The sequence below is a fragment of the Pelodiscus sinensis genome, chromosome 2, assembly GCF_049634645.1.
Source record: "Pelodiscus sinensis isolate JC-2024 chromosome 2, ASM4963464v1, whole genome shotgun sequence".
Classification (NCBI taxonomy): Eukaryota; Metazoa; Chordata; order Testudines; family Trionychidae; genus Pelodiscus; species Pelodiscus sinensis.
Window position 1 is genome coordinate 77,658,112 of NC_134712.1, and position 26,491 is coordinate 77,684,602.

The 26,491-nt window shown below is 40.1% G+C and overlaps 1 protein-coding gene across 4 annotated transcripts in view; it reads right to left on the bottom strand.

Moving 5' to 3' along the window:
- The window catches only part of LAMA3 (laminin subunit alpha 3), a 195,106-nt gene that overhangs the window by 128,540 nt on the left and 40,075 nt on the right, over positions 1-26,491 (bottom strand). For 2 of the 4 annotated variants that reach the window (XM_014570532.3, XM_025181719.2), the window contains exons 6-15: positions 26,204-26,301; positions 23,129-23,244; positions 16,952-17,070; positions 13,930-14,020; positions 13,307-13,438; positions 10,945-11,007; positions 8,351-8,389; positions 8,079-8,216; positions 7,141-7,275; positions 528-662 (exon numbers count right to left, since the gene is read on the bottom strand). In XM_014570532.3, the coding sequence (XP_014426018.2) occupies positions 528-662; positions 7,141-7,275; positions 8,079-8,216; positions 8,351-8,389; positions 10,945-11,007; positions 13,307-13,438; positions 13,930-14,020; positions 16,952-17,070; positions 23,129-23,244; positions 26,204-26,301 (1,066 nt within the window). The remainder of the gene's footprint in view (positions 1-527; positions 663-7,140; positions 7,276-8,078; positions 8,217-8,350; positions 8,390-10,944; positions 11,008-13,306; positions 13,439-13,929; positions 14,021-16,951; positions 17,071-23,128; positions 23,245-26,203; positions 26,302-26,491) is intronic. The other 2 variants (XM_025181720.2, XM_075920832.1) reach the window with 2 other exon arrangements.

Below are 26,491 nucleotides of genomic sequence, written 5' to 3' on the forward strand. Positions count from 1 at the left end.
GATACGCAGGATCTAGCCCTTTTAGTTCTCATGCAGACAAGGAGTTAAGGTGTGATGTAAGCACTTGAGAGCTACTACACACTAACATCCTTTGAAAGTTTACAAGGCAATGTCTACTTTAATACATGTCAAACTAGTTGAGTTAAAGCTGAGGATCCCCTTTTGGCTCTGACTTAATCAAGGTAGACTTGCTAAAGGCAGCGAGCATTAGACTTTTAGAGCATGTTAGTTAACACATTAGCTAACATCATACTTTAAATCCCAGTTTAGACAAGGCCTGAGAGGTTAATGAGGCTTTTAAGAACTACAGTTGGTAGCCTCAGCCACCTGACCCACAGAGCAGCTACATAACAATATATCAGAAAGACAGGGAGAGGAGGGAACTACTTACTATTTCTGCCTACAATAACTCACACCTTTGCTATCTGTAGTTTTATATGGAAACACTGTTGGGGGAATTAACTGATTTTCTCTGAGTAACAAAACAAAAAGAAAGCAAAGCAAAACAAGCAGCTGCTGTTACTCACGCAAACATCTGGGATAGCTGAAATAACCTGGAGCACACTGGTTGCATCTAAGTCCAGCATAGTTTGTACGACACCGACACTGACCGTTAGGCCCACATGTATTGTCCAGTGATCCAATAGCATCACAGTTGCATTCTACACAGGGGGGGAATTGATAAATAACTATTCATACAGCAGTTATCCAAAGCTGCAGTTATTTTACAATAAAATGTTCTAAAAAACTCACTTTTGGCACACAAACACAAAGCATTCAGCCAAAACAATGATTTTACCAGCAAAAATAAACATCTGCAAACAGCAGCTTAGAATATAATTGCCTGGTCAGCCAAGATAATAGTGTCTTATTGTAATGCTACAATGTATTGTTCCAAAAAAGACTGAGTTTGATCATTGGCAAACTACACCGAGGATAGAAATTCACCTTAAAACTGAAGGAAAATTATTTGAGGAAAGTACATAAATTTTGAAAAGATAACCTCAAACAGTAAGGAAGTAGAGCAGTATGATATGCCATAATGACAAGTGTAATTTATTAGCACAACAATTTGATACATAGTGTTCACCTTAAAAGCTGCTGACTGATTTTAGTTCAATAAACTCTCAAATGAATTTCTACCACAGTGCAAAAAAACTAGTTTATGTGCTGTGAAGTACTGCAAAAGAACTAGCACATAGTTTGTGAATCTGTGTCGGTATATAATTGCTATTCAGCTGGGTGTTTTTACTGGATCTGCCTCTATTTTAAGCGTTGCTTCTCTGTTCCATTTATGTGTTTCTGGTTTCCCTCTCTCAGTTCCTCTCTGTTCAGCTGCCAAAGCTGTCTTACTCTGCTGTGTTCCTTTCACGGGATTAAAGGAGGCAGCAGGACTCACTGCCCAGTCAGTATGTGAGGGAAAGAGCTGCTAAAGCAAAACACATCCCACCTCTTCCAAAAACATGTCTTCTTCAGTGGTACCAATGCCTATAGTTGAACATTATATTGTAAATTCTTTGGGGTAAGGGCCTTCTTTTCTGTTCTATGTTTGTATTGCATCTGGTACAAGGGGGTCTTGGTCATTGAGGCTCCTAGCCACTATAGCAATATAGTAAATAAATACACAAAATTTAAATGTTGAGAGTTAAAGTCTCATTTCATTTAAACACACTTACATCGGTGTAAGGGCTTGATCCTGCTCCAATGAATCAATGGCAAAGCTCCCATTGACTTTAATGGGAAAGGATCAGGCAGTAAGTGAGAGGAGAATCTGGCCCAGACTAGTGTGTATAGCTGGAGGAACAGTGATTTAATCTTAAATGGGATTGGCCCACAGATTGATAATGTTATACTAAGCCAAACTGTTTTTCTTACCCCGCCTCCCAAACAAGTTTTCCAAGGAACGCTGATGTTACACTACATAAATTTTTTTTTCCAAATATCCTGCCATGTCCCATTACATCAGTTTTATAACTGCGCACAGTTACAGAGTGGTTAAAGAAACTGTGTCTCCCGTTTTACTTTGATTGCACAACCCCTTTTAAATTTCTCTTTTATGTTTAATTATCTTTTACAATCTTTTTTGTGACTTACTTTTGCATGAGTTCTCCTTTTAGATGTTTCATTGCAGATTTCAGGGTTAAAAGTTTAAACCAGTTCACTATGGGCTACATTTGCTACACTAGATTGCTATTTGATTCACCTCCAACTAAAAAAAAATTATAGCATGGTCTAAGTACTTTGAAACCACTGAACTGTGTGTACCAATGAAGAACTCTGACTTGATGTTTTTCATTAACTATTTTAATGTACTCCAGATCTGTAAAAAAAAAAAAGAGCCATGTGGTATATTTTATTCCATCCATTTTGTTTGTTGACTCAAACTAGTACTTTGGATTTTTTTAAGAGCATGAAGAATTCTCTAGTCCTTTAACAGGCATACAATGAGAACATCAAGTAAATTCAAGTGTCTCTTGAATTTACTAAATCAAAATAATGATTGTGCCATTTTGTAACCGTTTAGAAGATAAATGCTGTATAAAGCACAACTTGTGAGGTACCATTTGAAAACTTACAATCTGCTGAACGTTATTATACTTGTAAAATATGTGTAGCAACATTGTATGTAAAATTATAAAATTCTGCTCTATATGACATATTCTAAGTCTGGGGAAACAGTTTCAAACCAGTCCCCCAAAGATAAAAGTCTATTCAACAGCTCAGCAAGGTGTCAGCAAAATCAAATGGATTATTGCTGGGTTAAGCAGCCATTCTGGGCAGGAAGATGGATGTGAAAAAGAACTTTATATTACATATTTACAGTGAAACGCCAGGAAGTTCCTGTTCCCACACCTTCTGTCTCCTGAACCCCAGCTAGAGATAATCTTCAAAAGGAAAGGAGAACTATAAGAATTGGCAGGGGAAGCCCCAAAATGCTTCTCCCCTTCTTTCTGCTCACAGAAGAATCGCATGGTGACTTGCCTGCTGGGTGAGAAGGTTGCACAACTCTTGAGACAACTGGACAGACTATGTGTAGTGCTGCGGAGCAGCCAGTGATTGTGGTACATGTAGGTACCCATGGCATAAGGAAGGATAGGTCCTGGAGGCCAAGTTTAGGCTGCAAAGTAAGAGACTGAAGCAGAAAACTTCCATGGTAGCATTCTCTGAAATGCTTCCAGTTCCACATACAGAACCAGTTAGACAGAACTGTGGGGTCTCAATGTATGTGTATGAGGCAATTGTGTAGGAGGAGGGAACTTTTGGGAAAAGGGGAGCCTATAGAGGAAGGATGTGCTTCACCTTAACCAAAATGAAACTAGATTGCACGTATTTAGAAGGTGGTAGAGTTGTTTTTATACAAAGGACTGGGTAAAAGCCAATTGGTGTGGACCACGTTGTTCAGATAGATGCTCCCCTAAGGGATGTCTCTATTAATGGAAATTCTCTAGGTCCTAGTAAGGAGGAGAGGCTAGGAGATGATAAAATACAAGTAGGATCTGATGAGAAGCAGATGAAAAAGAGTCTAATGCAGTTACATCACACAATGACACAGAGCTAAAAGTGACATTTTAAGTGCTTATCTACAAATGCTAGAAGTCTAAATAATACGATGGGTGTAGTTGAGAGTGCCTCGTATTAAATGAGGATGACTAGAATAATGATAGTGACTATGAAATGCTCAGGGAGTTTATAGAGGCTATAAAAACAAAAACCACAATGAAAATGTGGTATTTCAATGATACCCATATTGACTGGGTAAATGTAACCTCAGGACAAGCTATAGAGATAAAGTTTCTTGACACCTTAAACAACTGATTCTTGGAGAATTTAGTCCTGGAAACCACAAGAGGAGAGGCAAATCTTGACTTAATTCCCAAGTGGGGCACAGGCTCTGATCCAAGAGGTGACTACAGATGTACTGCTTGGTAATAATGACCATAATATAATCAAATTTAACATCCCTGTGGTGAAGAAAACATCATGACTGCATTTAATTTCAGAAAAGGGGATTATACCAAAATGAAGAAGAAGTTAGTTAAACAGAAATGAAAAGGTACAGTGCCAAAAATGAAATCCCTGCAAGGTACATGGACATTTTTTAAAGATATCAAAATAGAAGTTCAAACTAAATGAATACCCCAAATCAAAAAACACAGGAAAGGAACTAAAAAAGCATCACCATTACTAAGCAACAAAGTAAAAGAAGTCAGAGGCAAAAAGACATCCTTTAAAAAGAGGAAGTTAAATCCTACTGAGGAAAACAGAAAGAAGCATGTGTAGAAATGTAATTAGGAAGGCCAAAAAAGAATCTGAAGACAGCTAGCCAAAGATTCAAAAAGCAGTAGCAAAAAAAAAAACCAAAATATTTAAGGACCTCAGAAGCAGAAAGCTTCATAAACAACCAGTGAGTCACTAGACAATCATAATACTAAAGAAACATTCAAAGATGATAAGGTCATTGCAGAGAAACTAAATAAATGCTTTGCATTGGTCTTCACAGCTGAGGATGTGAAGAAAATTCCCAAATGTGAGCCATTCTTCTTAGGTGACAAATTTGAGGAACTGTCCCAGATTGAGATGTCATTAGAGGAAATTTTGGAACAAATTGATAAATTAAACATAATAAGTCACCAAGACCAGATGGCACACACCAAAGAGTTTTGAACAAACTCAAATGTGAAACTGCAGAACTACTAACTGTGGTATGCAGTCTGTCATTTAAACCAGCTTCTGTACCAGATGACTGGAGGATAGCTAATTTTTTTTAAAGGCCCCAGAGGAGATTTCAGCAATTACAGGCTGATAAGTCTGACTTCAGTACTGGGCAAAGTGGTTGAAACTGTAGTAAACAACAGAATTATCAGACACATAGGTGAATATGATGTGTTAGGGAAAACGTTTTTTGTAAAGGTAAATCATGCCTCACCAATCTACTAAAATTCTTTGAAGTGGTTAGCAAGCATGTAGAAAAAGGGATCCAGTAGATATAGTGTTCTTAGATTTTCAGAAATGCTTTGACAAGATCCTTCACCAAAGGCTCTTAAGCAAAGCAATCATGGGATGAGAGAGAAGGTCCTTTCATGGGCCAGTAAGTGGTTAAAAGATAAGACACAAATGGCAGGCATAATGATCAATTTTCAGAATGTTGTCCACCAGGGATCTTTACTGAGACCAGTGGTATTCAACATACCCCCAAATAACAGCGAGGTGGCAAAATTTGCAGATGATACAAAACTATTTAAAATAACTAAATCCAAAGCAGACTGTGAAGAATTATAAAGGGATTTCACAAAACTGAGTGACTGGGCAGCAAAATGGCAGATGAAATTCATGTTGATAAGTGCAAAGTAATGCACACTGGAAAACATAATCCCAATCATTCATACAAAATGATGGGGTCAGAAAAACAAACAGAATGTTGGAAATTATTAAGAAAGGGATAAATATAAATCCATGGTATTTCCACATCTTGAATACTGTGTGTAGATGTGGTCACCCCATCTCAAAAAAGATGTATTGGAATTGGAAAAGGTACAAAGACAGACAGAAAAAATTATTAGGGGTATGGAAGAGCTGCCATATGAAGAGAGGTTAATAAGACTAGAACTTCTCAGCTGGGAAAAGAAACAACTAAGAGGGGACATTGACAGAGATCTATAAAATCATTCCTGGTGTAGATCAAGTAAAAAAGGAAGTGTTATTTACTTCTTCTCATAATATAAGAACTAGGGTCACCAAATGAAATTAACAGACAGCTGGTATAAAACAAACAAAATGAAGTATTTCTTCACACAATGCACAGTCAACCTGTGAAACTCTTTGCACTTCAGACAGAGGATGTTGTAAAGGCCACGGCTATAACAAAAAAGTCCTAGATAAGTTCATGGAGGATAGGTCCTTCAATGGCTGTTAGCCAGAATGTACAGGTAAGGTGTCCCCAGCTCCTGTTTGTCAGAAGCTGGAAATGGATGACAGGAGAGGGATCACTTGATGATTACCTGTTCTGTTCATTCTCTCTAGGGCATGTGGCATTTATCACTGTCAGAAGACAGGATATTGGGCTAAATGGATCTAGGTCTGACCCATTATGGCCATCTTTTTGTGTAAGCTTAGAGCAGATGAGTACAGATCAGGGCAGTAACATAGGCTATGGAAATTGGAAACCCGGGCCAAATTCTTTGTTTAGAAACAACTGTGCAATCCCAATGACATCGATAGGTTTTTATGACCGAAATGAGACAGTGACTAGTCCAGGGTCCTTCACTTGCTCTCAAATACATAAGGAATGACTGACAAGGGGAGAACGGATTCTTAATTACAAAATAAAAAGCAACTTCTTTGTGAATTTTATAAAACAGAAAGCTTATATCGATGACCCTCTAACAAAAGACTTCTGGGTACATCTACACAGCAGCGTTATTTCGGAATAATTCACTGTCTACACTACAAAACTTTATTTTGAAATAATGTCGAGCTGAAGGATTTCTTACTCGGACTCATGGTAACCCTCGCTTCAAGAAGAGTAAGGGAAGTTGAAGGAAAAGTGTTCTTCCTTTGATTTCCTGCTGTGTAGACAGCGCCAAAAGCTGAATTAAGCTATTTCAACTTAAGTTATGCAATTGACATAGCTGAAGTTGCGTAGCTTAATTTGACTTTAGCCCTGCTGTGTAGACGTACCCTAAATGAGCGAGCAGAGACCCTCTTCAAAAAAACAAAACAAATCCTTCATAGCACATCTTTGTATATTTTATTTTGTTCAATGTCAGTGGTACTGCTAGTGCTGTAAACATCCATATGAAAAGAGTCTTCATAGCCATTTATTTTTAAAAACAGCATTTGTGCTGGTAATTGACCCTCCTTCCCCACTACAGGGTTCAATCTGTCTATGTGACATAGAGAAATATAAAACTAAGATCTTACTAAATGTGGAGACTTGCCTGCAGTTAGTGTTCTAAATAGTCAAGAGCAGGAGAAGGGGAAAATATGAACTTTCACCATCCAGGATGTAGGAGAATCTTAGCTATTTACAATAACAAATACTACCTCAGCCGATACAAAGACAGACTCTTAAAGTATGGTCATTCCAGTCTGGCCTCTCAGTAGCCAGGTCAATGCTATACACATCACCTGTAATCTTACCTTGACAGAGAGGGAAAGAATGATAGCCGCGGCGACAGTTGTCACACTGAGGTCCATCTACCTCAAAGCGGCAGAGACATTTTCCAAGGAAATCACAGATTTCAGGGAGGACACCAGCTGAGTTACATGCACACACTATAAACAAGAAGAGAATTTTACAGGCAGTATCAGCAGAGAGATTCCTCTTTCCCCTTCCTAAAAAACATTACCTTCTTCCTAGTCTCCAGTATAAAGGGCTAGATTCTGCCACCCTTATGCTGTTGATTAGCACTAGCTCTATGGATTTCAAAGTGATTATTTGTGGAAAAAAGGTATAAATCACTGTGAATAAGCATGACAGAATCTGGCCCAAATGTCAATGTCATGAGAGTACCATATGGTTCTCATTCAGGGCCAGATGGGACAGTACTCTACACTGGAAGTAATACCACTGTTTTCAGGCCTACTTGTGAAGTAAACAACAGTGGGCTAGTTGTATAATCTCAGTTTGGAATTGGGCTACTGAAATTCATTTTAAACATTCTCTGTAGACTATTACCAACAATAGTATGTAGGCATATAGCAAAAGTACTTAAAAACAGCTTTCTAATACTGACTGTAGCAGTTGTGGGGGCACTGTCAAATCAAACTAGGCCCAAACTTAAGGTTTTGTAAAACCAAGGTAACAGAACTTTTCCCATTTTTGTTCCACTGTCATCAATCGCCCATTATTAAATCCATAGTCACATCAGAATCCAACAGATGCATCATGCATTAGATATCAGTGAGCTGAAGGTGCCCTGAATGATTTAGAGGGAAAAACGCCTTCTCTGGATTTTTTTTCCACTTTTTGATTAATATCGGACTATGCAGAAAAATTTACTAAAAAGTCTACATAGAACAAGGATGCATCCATGTGATCAGGGTCTTATTTACTGAAAGAGGGTACTGTTGCTTACCCTGACAGAAAGGGTAATAAAAATACCCTAATGCACAAGCATCACAGGAAAGCCCCCGAAATCCAACTCGACATTGGCACTGTCCTGTCTTTCCATCACAGTTGCCATCCACCACTCCAGAGCCATAGCACTGGCAAGCTACACAATACATTTTGTAAAAGAAAACATTTTCTGTGTTACAGGCTTGAAGATCACATTACACTTTGATTTAAAATGTTGGCATTTGTATATTATTTGAGTTCAGGCAGTAAAAAGAAAACAATGGAACTTACACTGACATGGAGGGCCAAAAAATCCTGGTTTACAGCCATCTTCAAACATAAACAGAAGAAAGAGCTGTACAAAGCTTCAGCACAAACCCATAAAACCCCTTTACATTTCTGAGCAGCCTCACAGACCACGGGTTAATACTGGTTAAAAACCAGCACTATGGTTCTGTAACTAATATAATTATTTACATGCCACTTGCACACAAATCCTGTTTTAAAAACAGGAGCAATCACATAAGTTTCAGCTAAATTATTTTATTAAAGGTGTCAGGAATACAAATTTACAATTTACATAACCATAGGAGCATCTAACAGGAGACAAGGGTCTTTCTTGTGCCTCAAATTCTGGTGCTACTAGCTAAAATTTGAACAGTTGTAGTTCTGGGTTTTTCCATGGAAATTTATTCACTTATTTAACATCTCTAACAGAGAGTCATAGCTATCGATTAATTGAATAGTCGATTAACCTCATGAATTCTTATCCGTTACTCACCTATTCTATAGTCCCCAGGGATGGAGTCGGCAGCCAGTGTGCTTAGGCCCCATCTCGAGGAGCCCCCCTGCCACTCTGGGCTGCTGCCTCTGTATCAGAGGCAGCAGCGCGGAGTGCCAAGCAGGAGTCGGTCCACAAGGGAAGACAGTTTAAAAACCGGCTCCCCTTTGGACTGGCTGCCTGTCGCCCTGTTCTGCTGCCTTTGATAAATAAGCAGTAGCACGGGGAGGCAGCAGCCCCTGTCTGGGGGTGGGCCTGAGCTCCCAGACCAGGCCCAAGCCGGAACTGAGCCAGGCTGCCTGCCCACCCAGCTCCTAATACACTTTAAATGCAGAGCCACAGCAGTGGTAGTTCCTGGACCCATTGCAAGCCAGAACTGAGCTGGGCTGCTGGCCAACCTGCTAAAAAATTCACTGGCAGGGGGTGGAGGGATACATGTAGTCTATAGCATTAACCTAGAAGCTCATCAGTTAATCGGTTAATTCACTACACTATTATATCCCTACTCTTTCCTATTCTTTTCATTTTAGAAATATGAATGAGAAAGATTTATCCACATACATCTGACCCAGGGAAACTATTTTTGAGGTCACAAATCTAGTGTCATTCTTCTCAGCTCAATCAAATGAGGTGGAGATGGTTGGCTCTAAAGGACCAAGGTTTTGGGTGAATGGAAGGATCTAAGACTATACTATTATATCCCTCTCTCATCCCACTGTCACTTTTCTCATTCAAACTACTGGAACTTGTTTTTTAATTTATAAATCATACCTGCTAGGATGAAAATACAGTCACCCAAGTTGAGAACAACATGGACATAGAGTCAAGAATATGATGCACGCTGTGCATGTAAAAAGTACAGTTGTGTTGTCAAAAATAAGGAACAAGGAAAGGAAATGTCGAATGCAACTGTAAACATGTAAATAGATTTATGTTTGTCTGATTATATGTGAAAGATTTCACTAGTTCAATATCGATTAATCTGAACAGATTGAAAGCCCTTTTTCAAACACCAATAGCATCTCAGCTAATATTGCTAAATATAAGAAAATGTAGTATTTGCTTAGGATCTCAAAAAGGGTGCTAGATCTTTTTTAAATTATCAGCAGCAAAATGCAGTTTGAATACTTTCACTTGAGTCATGTTTGCAGTGTTCTGCAATGTGAAAATATATACTTGTGTTAGGACTGTAGAAACCATTTCATATTTAGCTAGAAGCCATTCTGTATAACAAAAGCCATTTCAGTTTCTTGTGTCTGCACGTATACTAGAGGGAGTGAACTGGCCTTCACCGAGGTGGGGAAGGGCCAGAAGGATGCGCTGTTGGAATGTGTTAATGAACTATTTTGAGCTGAAGCTCGAACTCCCTCTAAACCTGTTTCTTTCTCTGCTGATAACAATTCCTCTTTGAAGTTCGCTTTGATTTCTTGCCCTGACGTCAGACTTGTTTGGTTAAGGGTATAAAATACTAGGATTGATTGTATTAGCCAGCCTTACTGGGCCCAGCTCTGCTGGGACCACGTTTGGCTCACTTTGCTTTTATTGGCCAATAAAACTGTCTGTTTAGCTGCGTAAACTGAGTGAGGCTTTTGCTTCGACAGGACTTACTGGAAAGCCCTTTAAATTGAATAGAGTCTTTCCAAGGATTTTAATTGGTTTTGCACTGTCCTTTAAATAAGAAACATGTAGCAGTTATAAAAATCAAAGTGCTGCATTGCCAAGGGCATTATTGCAGTATTTGTCAGGGTAGGAGGGACCAGAAGAAGAGAATTAAGTAAGAGAATTTTCTTAAGGTAGCCTTAAGTAAGAGAATTTTCACTGTCTGACAGTTGACAAGCTGTTCATATATAAGAAAATCCTAAAATGGATTTGTTTATGATGCTGTCAGGCAAAAAAGTCAACTTCTTAATTTGCCTACATCCAACTAAAAATATATTTACCTGCCTTTCATTCTGGGGCTAGATTGTTTAATATAAATATTAATATATGTTGAATTTCTAGTAAGAAGACAAATACTGAAAAAGTTGTTATTACAACAGCACCAAATATGACAACATAATCAAAAAAATATTTCTGAAACAATACAAGAAAAGAAAGGACTTGCCTATTATACTCCCAGTCACAGGGTATTCTGGATTTGGAGTAGTAAAAGGATAAACAGGAATTCCTTTAAAATAAAGAATAGTATTAGGAATATTAGTTACAAATAAGATCATAGGTTTGCAACAATTCCTGGGCAGATTTCTCTTTGGAAATCCACCAGGTAAGCAGAGGGAGACATGACCCCACAATATTCTCTTCTGCCAACTTTGATTATGGACCTGACTCAAAGCCTGTGGAAAGTCTTCCATGGACTTCAGTAGGTTTGGATTAGGCTTCTTATGGTTCCTTCCTTCCCTCCTGCTATTCCCTGTGTAAGGGGACTGTTACCCCTTACTAAAACTCTGTGGGAGTTTTTTGGTTTACCAGCTTCAGAAGGGGAAGGGTTCATGAGACTGACAGACCCCAGAGACAATGGAAAGCAGTCAACACTCCAGCTCAGCCTGACTGACAGGTTGTAAGTGGGGATTGTTCTGGCTCTCTCTCTGGGCAAACAGGGAGCTGAAAGAGCAGTGCGAGCTGTGTGCAGGAGAGGTCCTGCAAAGACAGAGATCTGAAAGAGGAGTACAAGAAGAAGTCCTGCAGCGACAGAACCAGACACAGACAGGCCAAGCAGTGCAGACCCTGTGTTGAGCAGCAGACTGGCAGTGCTCAGAAAGCCAAAAGGAACAGAGAAGCAACACAAAGAGCTGGAACTGGCCAAGCAGCACAGCCTGCAGCTGGATGTGGTGAGCTACTGGGACCTGCAAAGTGTGGGGAAAGGCTCTGGACTGGGAGAGGGGTCTGGCCACTTAGAGACTGAGGCTGTGTGGTCACTGCCAGTGCAAGCGTGTCCAGCCTGCAGCCCCTTGCAGCACATCCAGGGCTTCTAAGGAAGAGACTGTGAACTGTCCTTACACTCTGCAGACTGCTGTGTTGATGTGCCTGTGCTACAGAGCAGGGCTGTGTGTTCCCATTTAACCATTCTCATTGTTTCTTATTCTATTCTCTTTAATCAGTTGATGTTTAATAAATTGTATTTGCTTTGAACATTATGAAGTGATCACTGGGCCAAGAAGGCCTGCAGTGTAAAGAGAGCACCTCGGAGTGGGGACACCCTAACTCCTGCCCCTAGTGACTACAAGGTCAGGGATTAAGCCCCAGGAAACCTGGGCCCAGCCTTGTTGGGGTTTCAAGGGCTCTGCTACTCAGGAGAGTGGAGGGGGAGCCCTCAGGATCAGGGAGCCGTGGGGTAAAGGAAGTGGGAGCGGGGACTCAGATCCTTTCGCTGGTTCATTTCACCGGGGTGTATAGAAGCCAGGAAAGTTCCCCACAAGAGCGGGACCATTCCCCCGCTTACACCTGCCTCCAAGATGGAGTGAGTTGAGAGGGAAAGTGCAGGGAAAGTGGGTCCTCCAAGCTTGTCTAGAGAAGACTCTATGGAGCAGCTATTTTGGAAACCACAGAGACATGGTCCTATACAGGCTAGAAGGGCACTTTCAAAAAACCCTTTTTTGAAAAAGCACTAGGACACCATTATGCAAATGAAGCGTAGGATACCTAAATCTCCGCTTCATTTGCACTTTCAATTTGCCTCATTTACATCCCTCTTTCGAAAGAGGGATGTAGTCTAAACGAGCCGTTAGTGTCCAATAGTTCTAGAACTTACTCCCCATGATTCAAAATGGCCTTGCTTTGTTGACTTCCTTGGGATGCTTCAGGGCCTGCAGTTTGGGAAAGTTCTAGTGGGAAACTGTGATGATCTTAAACATGTATTTTCCTCCTACACTTTTGCTGATACACTGATTACTGGTTTAAGAACAAGTTATGGGAGTGATTTAGGTCATAACTGTGTATTGGACCAAGGTTGTATGTATAATGAAAATAAAATAAATACATTAATTAAAAATGATGTGGCATGAAAGCATCTGATATGTAAAATTTGCCCCATTCAAAATTGCAACTAAACAGTGTCTAGCTCTATTGTTTAAAAAAAATAGGCTGTTGCTTTAAAATGGAGTGATGAATGTGGAAAAACAATGCAATGATGGCCGTTTTATATAAGTGCATATAGCCCACTCTATTAGCCTCATTTAGCACAGACACTTTAATTGACAGGGTTTTTTTTCCTCCCCTTTCCTCCACTTTTTGTGCTATATATTCATACCCCTGGATCCCTTGCTCCATATTTGTCATATGAAGAAGTGGGTTGTGCCCATGAAAGCTTATGATACTATTTATATTTTGGTTAGTCTCTGAGGTGCTACAGGACCATTTGCTGGTTTTTTAATTTTTTTTTATGTAAGTACAGTGTAACTTATAATACAGTTGAATATGAAAGTGATTAGAAGCCTGTGAAAAAGAGATATGTCTCATTAAATACTTACGGACACAGAATGGGAAACTATAGTATCCTTCAGCACATTGGTCACAGTTTTCGCCACTGAAATTCACCTTACAATGACAGCGACCAGATCCTTCCTCACAACCATCTGAATGCTTGGGATTACAGCTGCAGCCTAAATAAATAACAATAAAACCTTTTCTTCAGATGCACTGATTTGTTGTTCTGGCAAAGAAACCACATTGTAACTATAGGAGTTTCAATTGTACTTGTAAATGCATCATAATATAAATAATACTAGAAATTAACAGGTACAGATTACTTCACATTTTCAAAGTGCTGAATAAATTAATTAACCCTGAAAGATAGGTATTATTATTTACAAACCCCTTAACTCAAAGCTTTACTTTTTCTGTATTAAGTATCTTCCTCTCATCACCTCCAGACAACAATGGTATTTATACAACACTCTACCTATGCAGAAATCTTCATCCATGCCTTTTATTACTGCTACTGCCTCATAGTAGGAGCCTAAGTCTCACTAAAAGTCAATCAGACTTAAGCACCTTAGGCCCTTCAGAAAATTTTATCCCAAAAGACACAGCCCTTGCCCTGACTGAATAGGAAATACCATTGTGACATCTAAACAAACAGCAAAAGACTTACGTATACACCCATCAGCAGCTCCCACTGGAATGCCATAAGGACGATAGAACCCCTTTCCACATTGTTCACAGTTAATTCCAGCTGTGTTATGCTATGCAGAATGGAGTAAGAGAAGAATATAAGAAGAGAAAGAAAAACAAGCAGAAGAATACATAAGCAAATAGAGGGCTGAAAGGGTACCTCTACACTGCAACACTATTTCGAAATAATTAGCGCTATTTCAAAATAACTTAGCCCGTGTCTACACAGCAGGCAGTTATTTCAAAATAGTGTCAAAAATACTGTCAAGCTGGAGAACTTCTTACTCCAACTCCTGTAACCCTCATTGTATAAGGAATAAGGGAAGTCGGAGGAAAAGTGCTCTATTTCAGAATAAGTACTGTGTAGGCACTCCCTATTTTGAAATAAGCTACACAATTGACGTAGCTCAATTTGCGTAGCTTATTTCGAGTTAAGCCCTTCAGTGTAAACACACACAAAGATTAATTTAAGTTCTTTTTATAGACAATCAGGATAATTTTGGGGAAAAATCCAATAATACTGCAATAAAGAGTGCCTTTAATTCTTGTTCCTTATCTGTAAGGTCAGCTATGATGTTATGAATCTGGGTAATTTCACATAAACGTGGAATTTTTAACGATTACTACATTTTAGACATTGCACACAATCCCTTTATCATTTTGCTAATTTATATCAGGGGAAAAGCACTGCCATTTTTATACTGTTGTCAGGTATTTCTTTAATTTTCTTTTCATATTGCCTTCTTATAATTACATACATACATACATGTGTAGTTTGATTGCAACAGCATCATGCTGTTTCCACATTGCAAGATACACTTTTGTGACTAACTTGTCTCAAACGAAGATTAGTAACTTCAAATAAAAGTTAAACTGTTAGTCTAGAAATAAAATTCAAAGCACAAATACATTTTATGTAAGTAGAGGAGACAGTCTTTTAAACATCTCAATGTGTTCGACACATTAATGTGTTTCATAGAAAACACAGCACACATGAATTTGAATTACAACTAATTTCTTGTGTCAAAAGGCTAAGTCCCTAGTGGACTTCATGTTATCTGTGTATCTTTTCGCTTTTAAAGCAATATTGGGGGTAAAGGGGAACATGGAAAGCACAATTCTCTCTAATTAAATAAATCTCTTCAACAGCAATATATTGTCTGACACACAGATGTAGAAGAGACTATATAGGGCACTATTATCGGACTTGAAAAAACAGTATCTATCTATATGTCTCATGCATCAGGTTCCACTAGTTGTTTATTCAAGCATGCATTTCCAACACTTTCTTTCCATGACACAAATAGAAAAAGTAAAGTAAAATCTATATGCTTATCTATGAAGATAATGTTACAACTGGATTTCATGGTTAATTCATTTAATGCAATTTAATTTCCATAAAATCAAATTACCAACAATTATCAGTTGCAGGACTCATGGATTTAGGTCTGGTTTGCTCTTTTATGTACTGGAGGCAATTTAGAAATCATGAACTTTCATGAATAAAGAGCTAACAGGAAGTATGAGTATGTCAAATCTTACAGCATTGGTTGAACAAAGCCTTATATAGAAATGTCAAGTGGAAGACAAAGATCTCTTCATCCTCTTTTTATTAAAAAGAACTTTTATTGACTCCTGGCTGCCTTTTGGGCAATCTCTGATCTTTTTTTAATGATAAGATGGAAAAAAATACTCAAGCTACAGTTGCATTCGACATTTCCTTTCCTTGTTCCTTATTTTTGACAACACAACTGTACTTTTTACATGCATCATATTCTTGACTCTATGTCCATGTTGTTCTCAACTTGGGTAACTGTATTTTCATCCTAGCAGGTATGATTTATAAATTAAAAAACAAGTTCCAGTAGTTTGAATGAGAAAAGTGACAGTGGGATGAGAGAGGGATGCGAGAGCTTTGGGATGAGACAGTGGGATGAGAGAGCCTTGATTGGAAACAGGAGTTGTCTATCCATTTATCTTAGAGTTTTGTACCATTGTTCATTACTATAATATCTGAGCACCTGCCACATAAAATAGATTGGCAATAGCGAAGTCTCTAGAGGACTTCATAGTGTCTATGTCTAGCCCTTTTAAAAATAATAGTTATCAGTGTTGTCGTCAAGTCATCATTGTCAAGTCCAAGTTGAGTCTCAAGTCACTACAGTTCAAGTCTCAAGTCCCTAAAGTCACTTTCGAGTCAAGTCCTAATTTAAAAAATGTCAAGTCACTTTTGTACAAGCCATCAATATTGGCATTTTCGGACAATTTTTTCACCAAGTCGATTTAACAAAATTAGCAAGTCTCAAGTCGAGTCTCAAGTCACAATGAACCCAAGTCGAGTCTCAAGTCAAGTCACCTAGGCGACTTAAGTCGGACTCAAGTTCAAGTCGTGGGACTCGAGTCAACAACTCTGGTCATTATAGAAAAGGGAACTGGGGGAGACCAAGCTCTCCCTCTTGAACCACAGCAGAGGAAGAGCTCCCTCTCCTCTCACTTACTTAAAAGAGCACTGATCCCCTGCACCTCCCTCTACTTGGCTAGTGCATTAAGAGATCCCTTCTTCACTCCATGTGCTTTAACCTGTGTAACTCCTTGCCAGAGGATGTTGTGAAGACCAGGACTTTAACAGGGTTCAAAAAAGACCTAGATACATTCATGCAGGTTAGGTCCATCAGTGGCTGTTAGCCAGGATGGGTAGGAATGGTGTTCCTAACCTCTGTTTGTCTGGAAATGGGTGACAGGAAAGGGACTGCGTGAGGATTACCTGTTTGTTCACTCGCTCTGGGGCATCTGTCATTGGCCACTATTGGAAGACAGTGTGGCTGCTTTTATGTTCTTATGTTCTTAACCACTGAAGTAGTACATTCATTTTAAAAGTGTAATAATCATAGGTGATCCCTTTTCAGACTTTAGAGAACATGAATTCCTTTCAGTGAAGTCTTCTGTGCATACTTTCCAAGTCTCATTTACATATAGTCTATAAGATCCAAGCACCTTATTACCTGACAATTAATGCAGACCCCTCCACCTTCATGCCGCCCATTGACATTTAAGCTTCCTTTGCGTCGATCAACATCAGGATCATAGTAGCAATCAGTAGCATGTCCATGGCAGTTGCAGGCTGAGACAGTAATATTACAAGTCAGCTTTCATTATGCAATAATTCAATTATCTATTAACTTGAGATCATCTCTAGACATAAGATAGCATTTGGTATTAGGCTTGCCAGAGGGAGGGGCTATGCCCCTCTCAAAACCAAAAAGAGTCAACTGCTTTACCATAACTATTGTTCTTCAAGATATGTTGAAGATGTGTTGCACATGTCCATTCTGCTGCAGGTGTTTGTATGTACCCTGTGCACAGTTCTCAGAGATTTTTCCCTTAGCAGTACCTTTTTGAGGAGCACTCCAACCGACTCAGAGGTGTCGCTCCCTGTTCGGAGTAGAAGGATTCCAATGGTGGGCGAAGTGCAGACTACGAAAGCGGGTACTACTGTCCTTTTTTGAATGGGGTTTGATCTTTCTACAGATATGGCACCTGTCACTTATATGCACCACTCTGGAACACTAGAGGCAGTTTGAGAGTGGGTCACTCAATGGCATAGGCCTGACGACATGAATGACAGGCCTTGAATCCAGAATAGGGTGCTAGTTCAGTAGCAATAACCCTATAAGGCAGTATTCTAAAAACTTAACCCTATAAATAACTATTTACAGATATACCATACACGATTAAAAACTAATGCTCCAGCTACTATTTATACTAAGAGAGGGACAATATGAAGAAACAAAGACTACAGCTCCAGCAAGGAATGTGCCTGGTGGTAAGAAGGAACTGAGAGTGACTGTGGCAGCATGACCCTTTATATTTGTTTGCAGTGGCACAAGGCACCAGCGAGCACTCATTCAGCCCCAAAAAGTGCTACAAAGGGAAAAGCCTCCAACACCTGTGCACAAGAGGTGTACATACACCTATACTGGAATGCACATGTGCAGTTACTCAATGAAGAGCTATATATGTGAGGCTCAAATAAATTACAGGGATGTTTCCTGACTAGGTCACCCCCAATCTGGGTGAGGTATTTTTCAAAATAAAACATGACCAAACGTTCTATATTTTTTTTAATTTACAAAAATATTCACATCTGGACTGAGGTTTGAGTGCTACACTGTCACTTGGCAGAAGTATTTTTTATGTATAACAAGGCTTATGTGGAGGAACTCACAGAACCCCAATTGCAGTGATGCTAGAAGGCACAACTAGTCTATTACCAGAGGACTATTCACTGCCCAAATATGTTTAAATCAAAAAGCCTGTCACATTTTCTAGCATTATGGACTTGATCCTACTCCCATCCGTGGCAAAACTCCAACTGACTTAAAGTAGCAAGATTAGGGGGAGGATGACTGTGATAAGTAACTCAGTTTCCTAGTTTATATGGATTTAGAATCTCAGCTCTGATGTGTTTTTATTCTGTGTGTTTCATAAGGGTTTCTGTGTGGTTCATAAGGGTTTGTTTATTTATTATGTTGAAGATAATGTAGTTGTACTCACACCAGTTCTGAATCTTGTTCAACTCTTCAGATTGTGTCCTAACTTTTGATCCCTTCCTGACTGAAGTAATTTTCAACATAGTGAAATACCTAAGACCAGAGAAGAACCCACAGCCTACCAGAGCTCATATTTTGCCTGCATATGTAACATAAACATCAGCCCAATAGACAGTTCTATGACCTGGGAGTACTGTTCACATGTTGGAAAAAATATGAGATACATCAGGTTGTGTGTTATAGACTTGTGTGAATATCAGCCTCTTGGTAATCTGAAAAATATTATAGGTCCATTTATATGAAGCTGGTCTAAATCCAACAAAATCTCCTGTTATTTTGTCATAGCCTTTTGCTAAAAGTAGTCTATGTCCAATATTGACCTAAAATTCTTGCCTTGGTTGCAAGGCGAGGGTTAATCTGAAAACAGCTGAACACTTTGGACAGTTGCTGCAGATATGTGTAGGGTTCAGGGTGGTGGATGTTCCCAGGATAGAATTTCTTATCTAATTATTTTCTCTTGCTCTGTTACACTACTGTATTGCAAACGAATGAGCAGCACCTGTAAATCTGTCCATCAGGCACAATATCAGCCTATCATAATCTCTTATCTTCATTCCCTCAAAGCACCTGAAACCTTGCCCTCTCCTTTTTCCAGAGTTGTAACATAATTCAAAGAAGTGACTAATCAGAGTAGCAAACAGATGTAACAAACCAAAGGCTAGCTTGTGACTTTGTCTTACTGAATTTCTCAATCTCACCTTTAGCCTACCTGCAGTGCTTAATGTGTCATGAAAAAAGTGTCAGGGCTCAGGCAATTAGGTGGCACGGTTCGAGCAAGTATTTACATTCATAACTGATGTCGTACGCCTGAAGATGCCAGGCTATGAACTGCCAAGCCTAGAGGTGTGGGACTCAGTCCTGGCACAAATTAAGCACTGCCTGCTTAGATCTCTTCAACTTTCACTGAAGAGGGAGACAGGAAAACCCTTTCTTTTTTACATAACTGAGGAACATGGAGATGGCATTGGCTTTGTCCTTTTCCACTCTTATCTGAATATTAAGGGATCAGTGACCTACTTAAGTAAGAACACTTGCAGAGTGGCTCTGCATCAGACTTGGGAGGAAATGTCTTCTTTCCTTTAGCCAGGCAACTAGGCAGAACAGTATCAACACAACAACAGTGGTAACAATAAAGAGGTTCCATGCAAGGGAAACCCTACAAACAAGGGCTACGGGCCCTAGCCCTACCCACATGTGCTTTGTAGCTCAGAAAGAGCAACCGAAATAATCCTATTAAAAGCCAGATACAAGTGGGAGTCTATCCTGGGAACAATGCGCCTTCCTTACCCAGTCTTGCTGTTTGTATAATTAAATGAGTGGATCCTCTAGATCATCCTCCATATTCTGATATTCCTCTTGTCCCTCATATCTGAAAGGTCTCTGACTTTTCCTGAACCTTTTCTCCTACAGTGTGGCATCCCGGCTGTGAAACAGCCTGGCTGAGTAAAGTCATGGGCCACATTTTGTTGTGTTGACAGGAACAAAATCTTGACCCTACAGGCTCTGATCTGATTTACGTTTTCCAGTCCATACATGAAGTTCTTCCAGAAAACTAAACACAGTTAAGATGGAACTAGCAGGACCAAAATCTTCCAAAATGACTAGGTAACCTTTGGCTAATCTGCTCTCTGACAAGGCAGAAAGGGAATGGAAAATGTCAAAAAGAACCTCAATATCATTGATGGCCAAAGGCTACTGGCATCCTGAGCCCACGACTATGTCTCTTACTGTAAGATCACATTACCTACTTTGATAGAAGTCATGTCACTTTTACAGCAGGTAGGTAATACCCTTCATGCATCACAATACAATTTCTTGAAGTTTTGACTATTTGCTAAAAAGTACAATATTATGGATGTATACAAAAATTTGCAGGTTTTGGCAGGTCTCTCAATTTCCCAGGGACCTACTGATTTTTCAGTAGAAGAGTTAGGAATTTCTGCAAGAGATAGAAATTTTGTGAAGCCTTGCAAGGTTGCTCTAATCTCCTGACCTACAGGGGGGACGAGGATGGGGACAGGGACAGACAGACAGACAGACAGACAGACAGACAGACAGACAGACAGACAGTCTCTCTCTCTCTCTCTCTCTCTCTCCCCGCCCCCTTTCAGGCTGAAAGGATCCCTTTTCCAAGTGGCAGTAGATGTTAAATATTTTTGGCACAGAACCTTATGAATTATAATTTATTCAATGACCAAGTCGCAACAGGCCTAGTTTCTATCTACTGCTTTTACAACTTTTCATGTCATTTTTACTATCTCAATTTTGGGAGATCACTTCTGAATTTTGATTAAAACAAAACCACTTTTTATTCCCCACTTCTTCAGTTATATAAATATATATCTGCTTGACATTCTAACAGGGTTACAACTTGAAGTCACAACATCTGCCTTTTGGCGGGCCAAGTTGACATAAGGGATGTAAGGGAGTAGTTGACTACCTGATAAGACTATGCTTATCAGGTAGTCAAGTCAACTACTCGCATTCCCCCTCCCTTGCTACCTCTTTGTCAGAGGCAGCAAGGGTTGGGGAGGAGTAGGAGCAGTGCTAGGGGGAGCCAGAGTCAAAGCCGGTTCCCCCACAGCACCAGCTCCATGGTGCTGCTGCCCTGCTCCTACTGCCTTTAAATTACAGAGCCACAGCAGGGTTTGGTCCTGCACCCAGCGCAAGCCGGAACTGAGCTGGGCTGCCCATTGACTAATCAAGTAGTTTATAAAAATTCTATCAACTACTTGGTTAGTTAAGCACCCGCCTCTTAACATCCCTAGTTGACATGAGAGAAGAGAATCCTGTGTTTGTTCAAAAGAGGTGAAGACACAAGAAGAGCAAATGCTATTATCACCATAGCTACAATTTTGATGCCATGTGGTTACATATCATGTATAGAAGGTAGCGCAGACTCTTCAAGATATAGGGTATGTCTACACTACAGAGTTTTATCGGAAAAAATGGCTATTGCAACAAAACTTGAGGAATGTCCAAATTGCAATCGTGTTCTTTCAAAAAAAAATCGAAAGAACTGAGAGGGGTTTCCAACATTGATAAACCTCTTTCTAAGAGAAAGAAGGCTTTTTTCCGAAACAGCTCTTTTGGAAAAAGGCATGTGTGGACGGGGAAGAGGGAGTTCTTTCGAAGAAGAGGAAAGAGGAAAAAGCACTGGTGCCCTGGTGGCCATTCCACCCATAGTCATCACAGCTTACATGCAAGATATCTCTCGAAAAACCAGATTGCTTTTTCTATGAGCTTGGGCAATATGGACGCTCTCTTTTAGAAGTTTTTTCGGAAGATCTCTTCCAGAAAAGCTTATTCCGAAAGAAACCTGCAGTCTAGACGTAGCCCCAGAAAAGGGTCCCATGTCCCAGTTTTCTGAACAAAAGAGTGAAATGTTTGTCTGAAATGAGGGAAGCTTGGCTGCAAAGGAAGTCCTCCATAGGGGAAAAGGAAAGAAGGCAAAATATCTGCCTCCATTTACTAGAGGCAAATATACAGTGACTAGGTTACTACAAAGGGTGACTGCTGGTGTTCTGAGGAGAGCAACTCTCCCCTCCTTTCTGTGTGGTTTTGTTTTGAGTACAGGCAGTCCCCGGGTTACATGGATCCAACTTACATCAGATCCCTACTTACAAACGGGGTGAGGCAACCCCTCACTAGCTGCTTCCCCCCCAGCAGACCAGGGAGACGCGAAGCTAGTGCCCCCCCCCCCCCCCAGCAAACCAGGGATATATGGAGTGGCTTTTCTCAGCAGACACCTCAGCTTGAGAATAAAGGACTGAGGGAAGTGAGGTGTGGGAGAATAAAACTGAGCTCTGGAGAAATGTTTGGCTAGAGTTTCCCCTACAATATGTACCAGTTCCGACTTACATACAAATTCAACTTAAGAACAAACCTACAGTCCCTATCTTGTACGTAACCTGGGGACTGCCTGTAAGCAGTTTGAAGATCCAAGAATCTTTTGAAGAACTTAGATTATGTGATAGCACTCTTAAAATAAGAAAGCACACCTCTTCCCAAAAGAGGGTTTTCTTTCTGAAGTACCTGGTTGACAAGAAGGGTTTTTCACCTGAGCTGTGTCACAAAACCATGCACAATAAATAACTCTGTTTCATCTTCCAACTCAATATATTGTTTCCCTGCTAAATATTAAAGTGGCATGGGTCTAAAGTAACTTATGAATATTTTAGTGGATGCATCAAAATGAGGCTTGTAATATCAGGCAAGGTACATCTATGGAAGTTTCATTTTCCTCTAACCGTTCCCACCCTACCAGGGCTCAAAATCTAGGGGCTGGATTCAGAGCCCTGCTTGGGTACAATTTAGATAAATGCTAATAAATATGTAAATAGATTCAGCCATTTTCCTCCAGGGTACAATATTCCAGGAAGTCCGGTTGAAGGCTATGTATGAAGGAGACGGTTTGAGGCAGTGCCAGGTACCTGCAGTCTCTGGTCAGCTGGGAGCTTTGGAGCTAGCCAACACAGTATACGTGCTGGAGATACCTCCCATTAGTACATCAATATCTGAATTGTATGGATTGTTACTTGTAAACTAGCCTCTTTTCATGCTACTCACATTCACACTCATTTGCGTTGTTGGCAGTTGCAGGCTGCCATTGTTTCTGATTATATCCAGGGCAGCAGCGATCACAGGTTTCTCCACACGTGTTATGTTGACATTCACACTGAAACCTGGATATTGAAACAAATTCTCATTGAACTGAAATAGGAGTTAAAAGGATATATGTTTTCTCATTTTACCACAATCCGCTTGTAATGTGAAAAGAGTAAGATCAAGTGTAAAGAAGTCAACAAATAATACTAAACCCTTTCACAACCATCCTAGAGGACATTTATAAGTAAGCTAATAAACAGTGGCTTAAGAACCCTTATCCTAAGTAGTATTAAATCAGGATGATAGCCCGTAGTTGAAAATATATCTTATTTTAGCTCTTGATCCAAGGCACAAATTTGCTGTTTTATACTATATCAAAAAGTTAGTTACCGTTATACACTGGACTCAGTTTTTCATTATGTTTCATTACAAAAGGTATTAGAGCTTTATAACATATTATGATGGGGTGACCTCTTCACACTGGCTCTGAGAGAGTGAAATTAGGCTAGGTGAGCCCAATCAATCAATTAAGCTGGAAATGACGGTGAGGTAGTTTTATGTAGAGGGCACTAATCAGAAGGAAGTTCACCTGTGAGGAAACAGGTGGGGCTTCTAGAAAGCCAGGAAGCTGGCATCAGGGTGGAAGTGGCAGGGAGGAGCTAACGTCTCTATCTCTGATGTAAGGGAGAAGGAAGAAGAGGTAGAAACTCCAGAGAAATAGAATAGAAATCCACAAGGAAGGGTCTGTCTACTAGGCCTAAGAGGGGTCTAAAGGTTAGTGAAGGAGAAACTTAAAGAAGCACGAGAGGAAGTAGTCCAGAGAAGAAAGTAGTAGAGTTGCTGCAGACCCAGACCTAAAGCTTGGGACCTTGGCCTAGAATCCAGAGTAGAGGATGGGACTGGGTTTCCTTGCCATTCACTTCAGTGTGGTTCTGCTTGGGACAATGAACAGGAAGATACATGGGTCACTGTGGGAGTGACAGAAACAGGGCAGCAAGTGTGAGGACTCCCTGACACTGCCCGAGAAGAGAGACTTCGAAAGATTCCCCTGGAAGGGGAACTAAGTGTGACCTGGCTGGAGGGCTGAGTCATGAAAAACCCCTACTGTGACTCAGGGTATGTCTACACTACAGAGTTTTGTCGGAAAAACGGCCATTTTTCCGACAACTAGAGGAACGTCCACACTGCAATTGCGTTCTTCTGCAAAAAAATCGAAAGAACTGAGGAGTTTGTCCGGTGTTGGTAATCCTCATTCTACAAGGAAGAAGCCTTTTTCCGAAAGAACACTTTCGCAAAAAAGCATGTGTAGACGGGGACGAGGGAGTTCTTTCAGAAGAAGAGGAAAAAGCACAGGTGCCCTGGTGGCCATTCTGTCCATCGCAATTACAGCTTACATGTGAGAGAGCATCCATTCAGTCTGGACACTCTCTTTTGAAAAAGTAGGTCACTTTTTCGATGCACTTTTGCAGTGTGGATGCTCTCTCTCAGAAGTTTTTTCAGAAGATCTCTTCCAAAAAAAGCTTCTTCCAAAAGAAGCCTGTAGTCTAGACATAACCTCTGTGAGTGGGAAGAAAGCTGAAACAGTGCAAGAGAAATAGGGGATGCTGAACTGGGCAGAGCTAATCCCCAGAATTGCCAAAAGAGGGTGCAGTGAGTAGAGTGCACTTTTACACCTATTTAACATCATAACATCTTCTCAGTCACAAAAATAATGCAAAATGAGGACAATTATGTAATCAGAAATAACTAGAAAGCTGTTTAAATATTAACCATTCTCCAAAAGGAAAAAAAAATATTTTGTACTTATTTTGATTTAATCAAAATGCCTACCCAAGGCCTCAGTCCTGTAAGTACTTACTTCAAAGTTAGTGACAATAATGAAGACATTTGTAGAATACAGTGGAATCTACACATAATTTTCTGAAAAGGTATAGCTGGCTAAGGGGATTAGTAATAGGATCTAGTGCACTGACTTTCTTGTTGGGATCAACATAATAATCAAAGGTACTTTCTGATCTCAGTTTATTGCTGTAAAACTGGAGTAACTCCACTGACTTTGGTCAGAAACTAGCCTATGTTATGTGTCTGTTCAATGTGAAATAAACTGGTGATCTAACTGCAGGTTTTAAGTATCCCAACGAGTTGAGTAAAATGAAGCAGTTCCCAAACTTTTTTTAAGATGATCCACTAACTGAGGTTATATTCTTATGTATTTTAGTGACCCAACAGTTTAATATATATGCCCTCTGCCCTAGCACAATGCCCACTAATCCTGAGCCAGAGGGAAGGCCCAGGGAAGGGGGGCTGGTTAGTAAGCCCATCCCATACTGCCCCCACAATGCTGATTCCTGTTACATGGGGCTAGTCCCAACTCTCACCTTCAAGTGTTGTGATTTGATCCACACGGTCATTGAGTCACTCAGATTTGACCCAGCCACCCCTCGATGGAGGAGCAACAGGGTGAAACCTGAGTGGCACTGCAATCCCACGCACCAAATCTCACACTTGGAGCAGGGAACCAGCTCCATCCCCATGGAACAGCAGTTACTGCTGTAGGGTAAGTGCTGGCAGGGTTCATTCTCCAATCCTCCTGCACCCTGGGCTTGCCCTCTACTGCAGGCCAGAAGACGTATGTTTGCCTAGGGCCCCCTGGCCATAGATCTAGAATCTTTCCATAATCTACAGGTGGGTGGAGACCGAACTTTGGGGAAATACCAGTTTAACACACCACTTGGTCTAGCAAACCCTCCTTTTGTGTTAAAAAGACCTAATGCCCACTCATTTCATAGAATCACAGAATCCTAGAGCTGGAAGAGACCTCAGGAGGAAGAGGCCCAAAGCAGGACCATTTAATTGTCACACTTCACACAGAATATCACTCAGCCTATCTTCATACACATTATCAAGCCTCACTTTGAAAACATTATGAAGAATACTATAAGACACACTTTTTTATAATAAAAAAAATCACAATTTGAAAATGCCTGTGTATTGGTTTACAGTCTGTGAAACAAGCATGCTGCTCAGTTTACTTACTGGTATTGGTTTTCAGAACTTTTTGCATTACAGGCTTCAGCATGACCATTGCAAACACATCGTCCACCAATACTGATGTCCTTTATGCTGTAGTAATACTGTAAAACAAATCAAGAGGTCTGGGTACATCTTTCCTTTACTTGTGTGATGGCAGCCCAGAGCAAATCAGAAAACCATTACTTCCTCACTAAATCTTGCTTCTCAGAATATTCAACAAACATAACCATCGAGGACCTGATCCAGTTTTTCTCAACAGCCAAACTCCTACCTATATTCATGTTTCAGGAT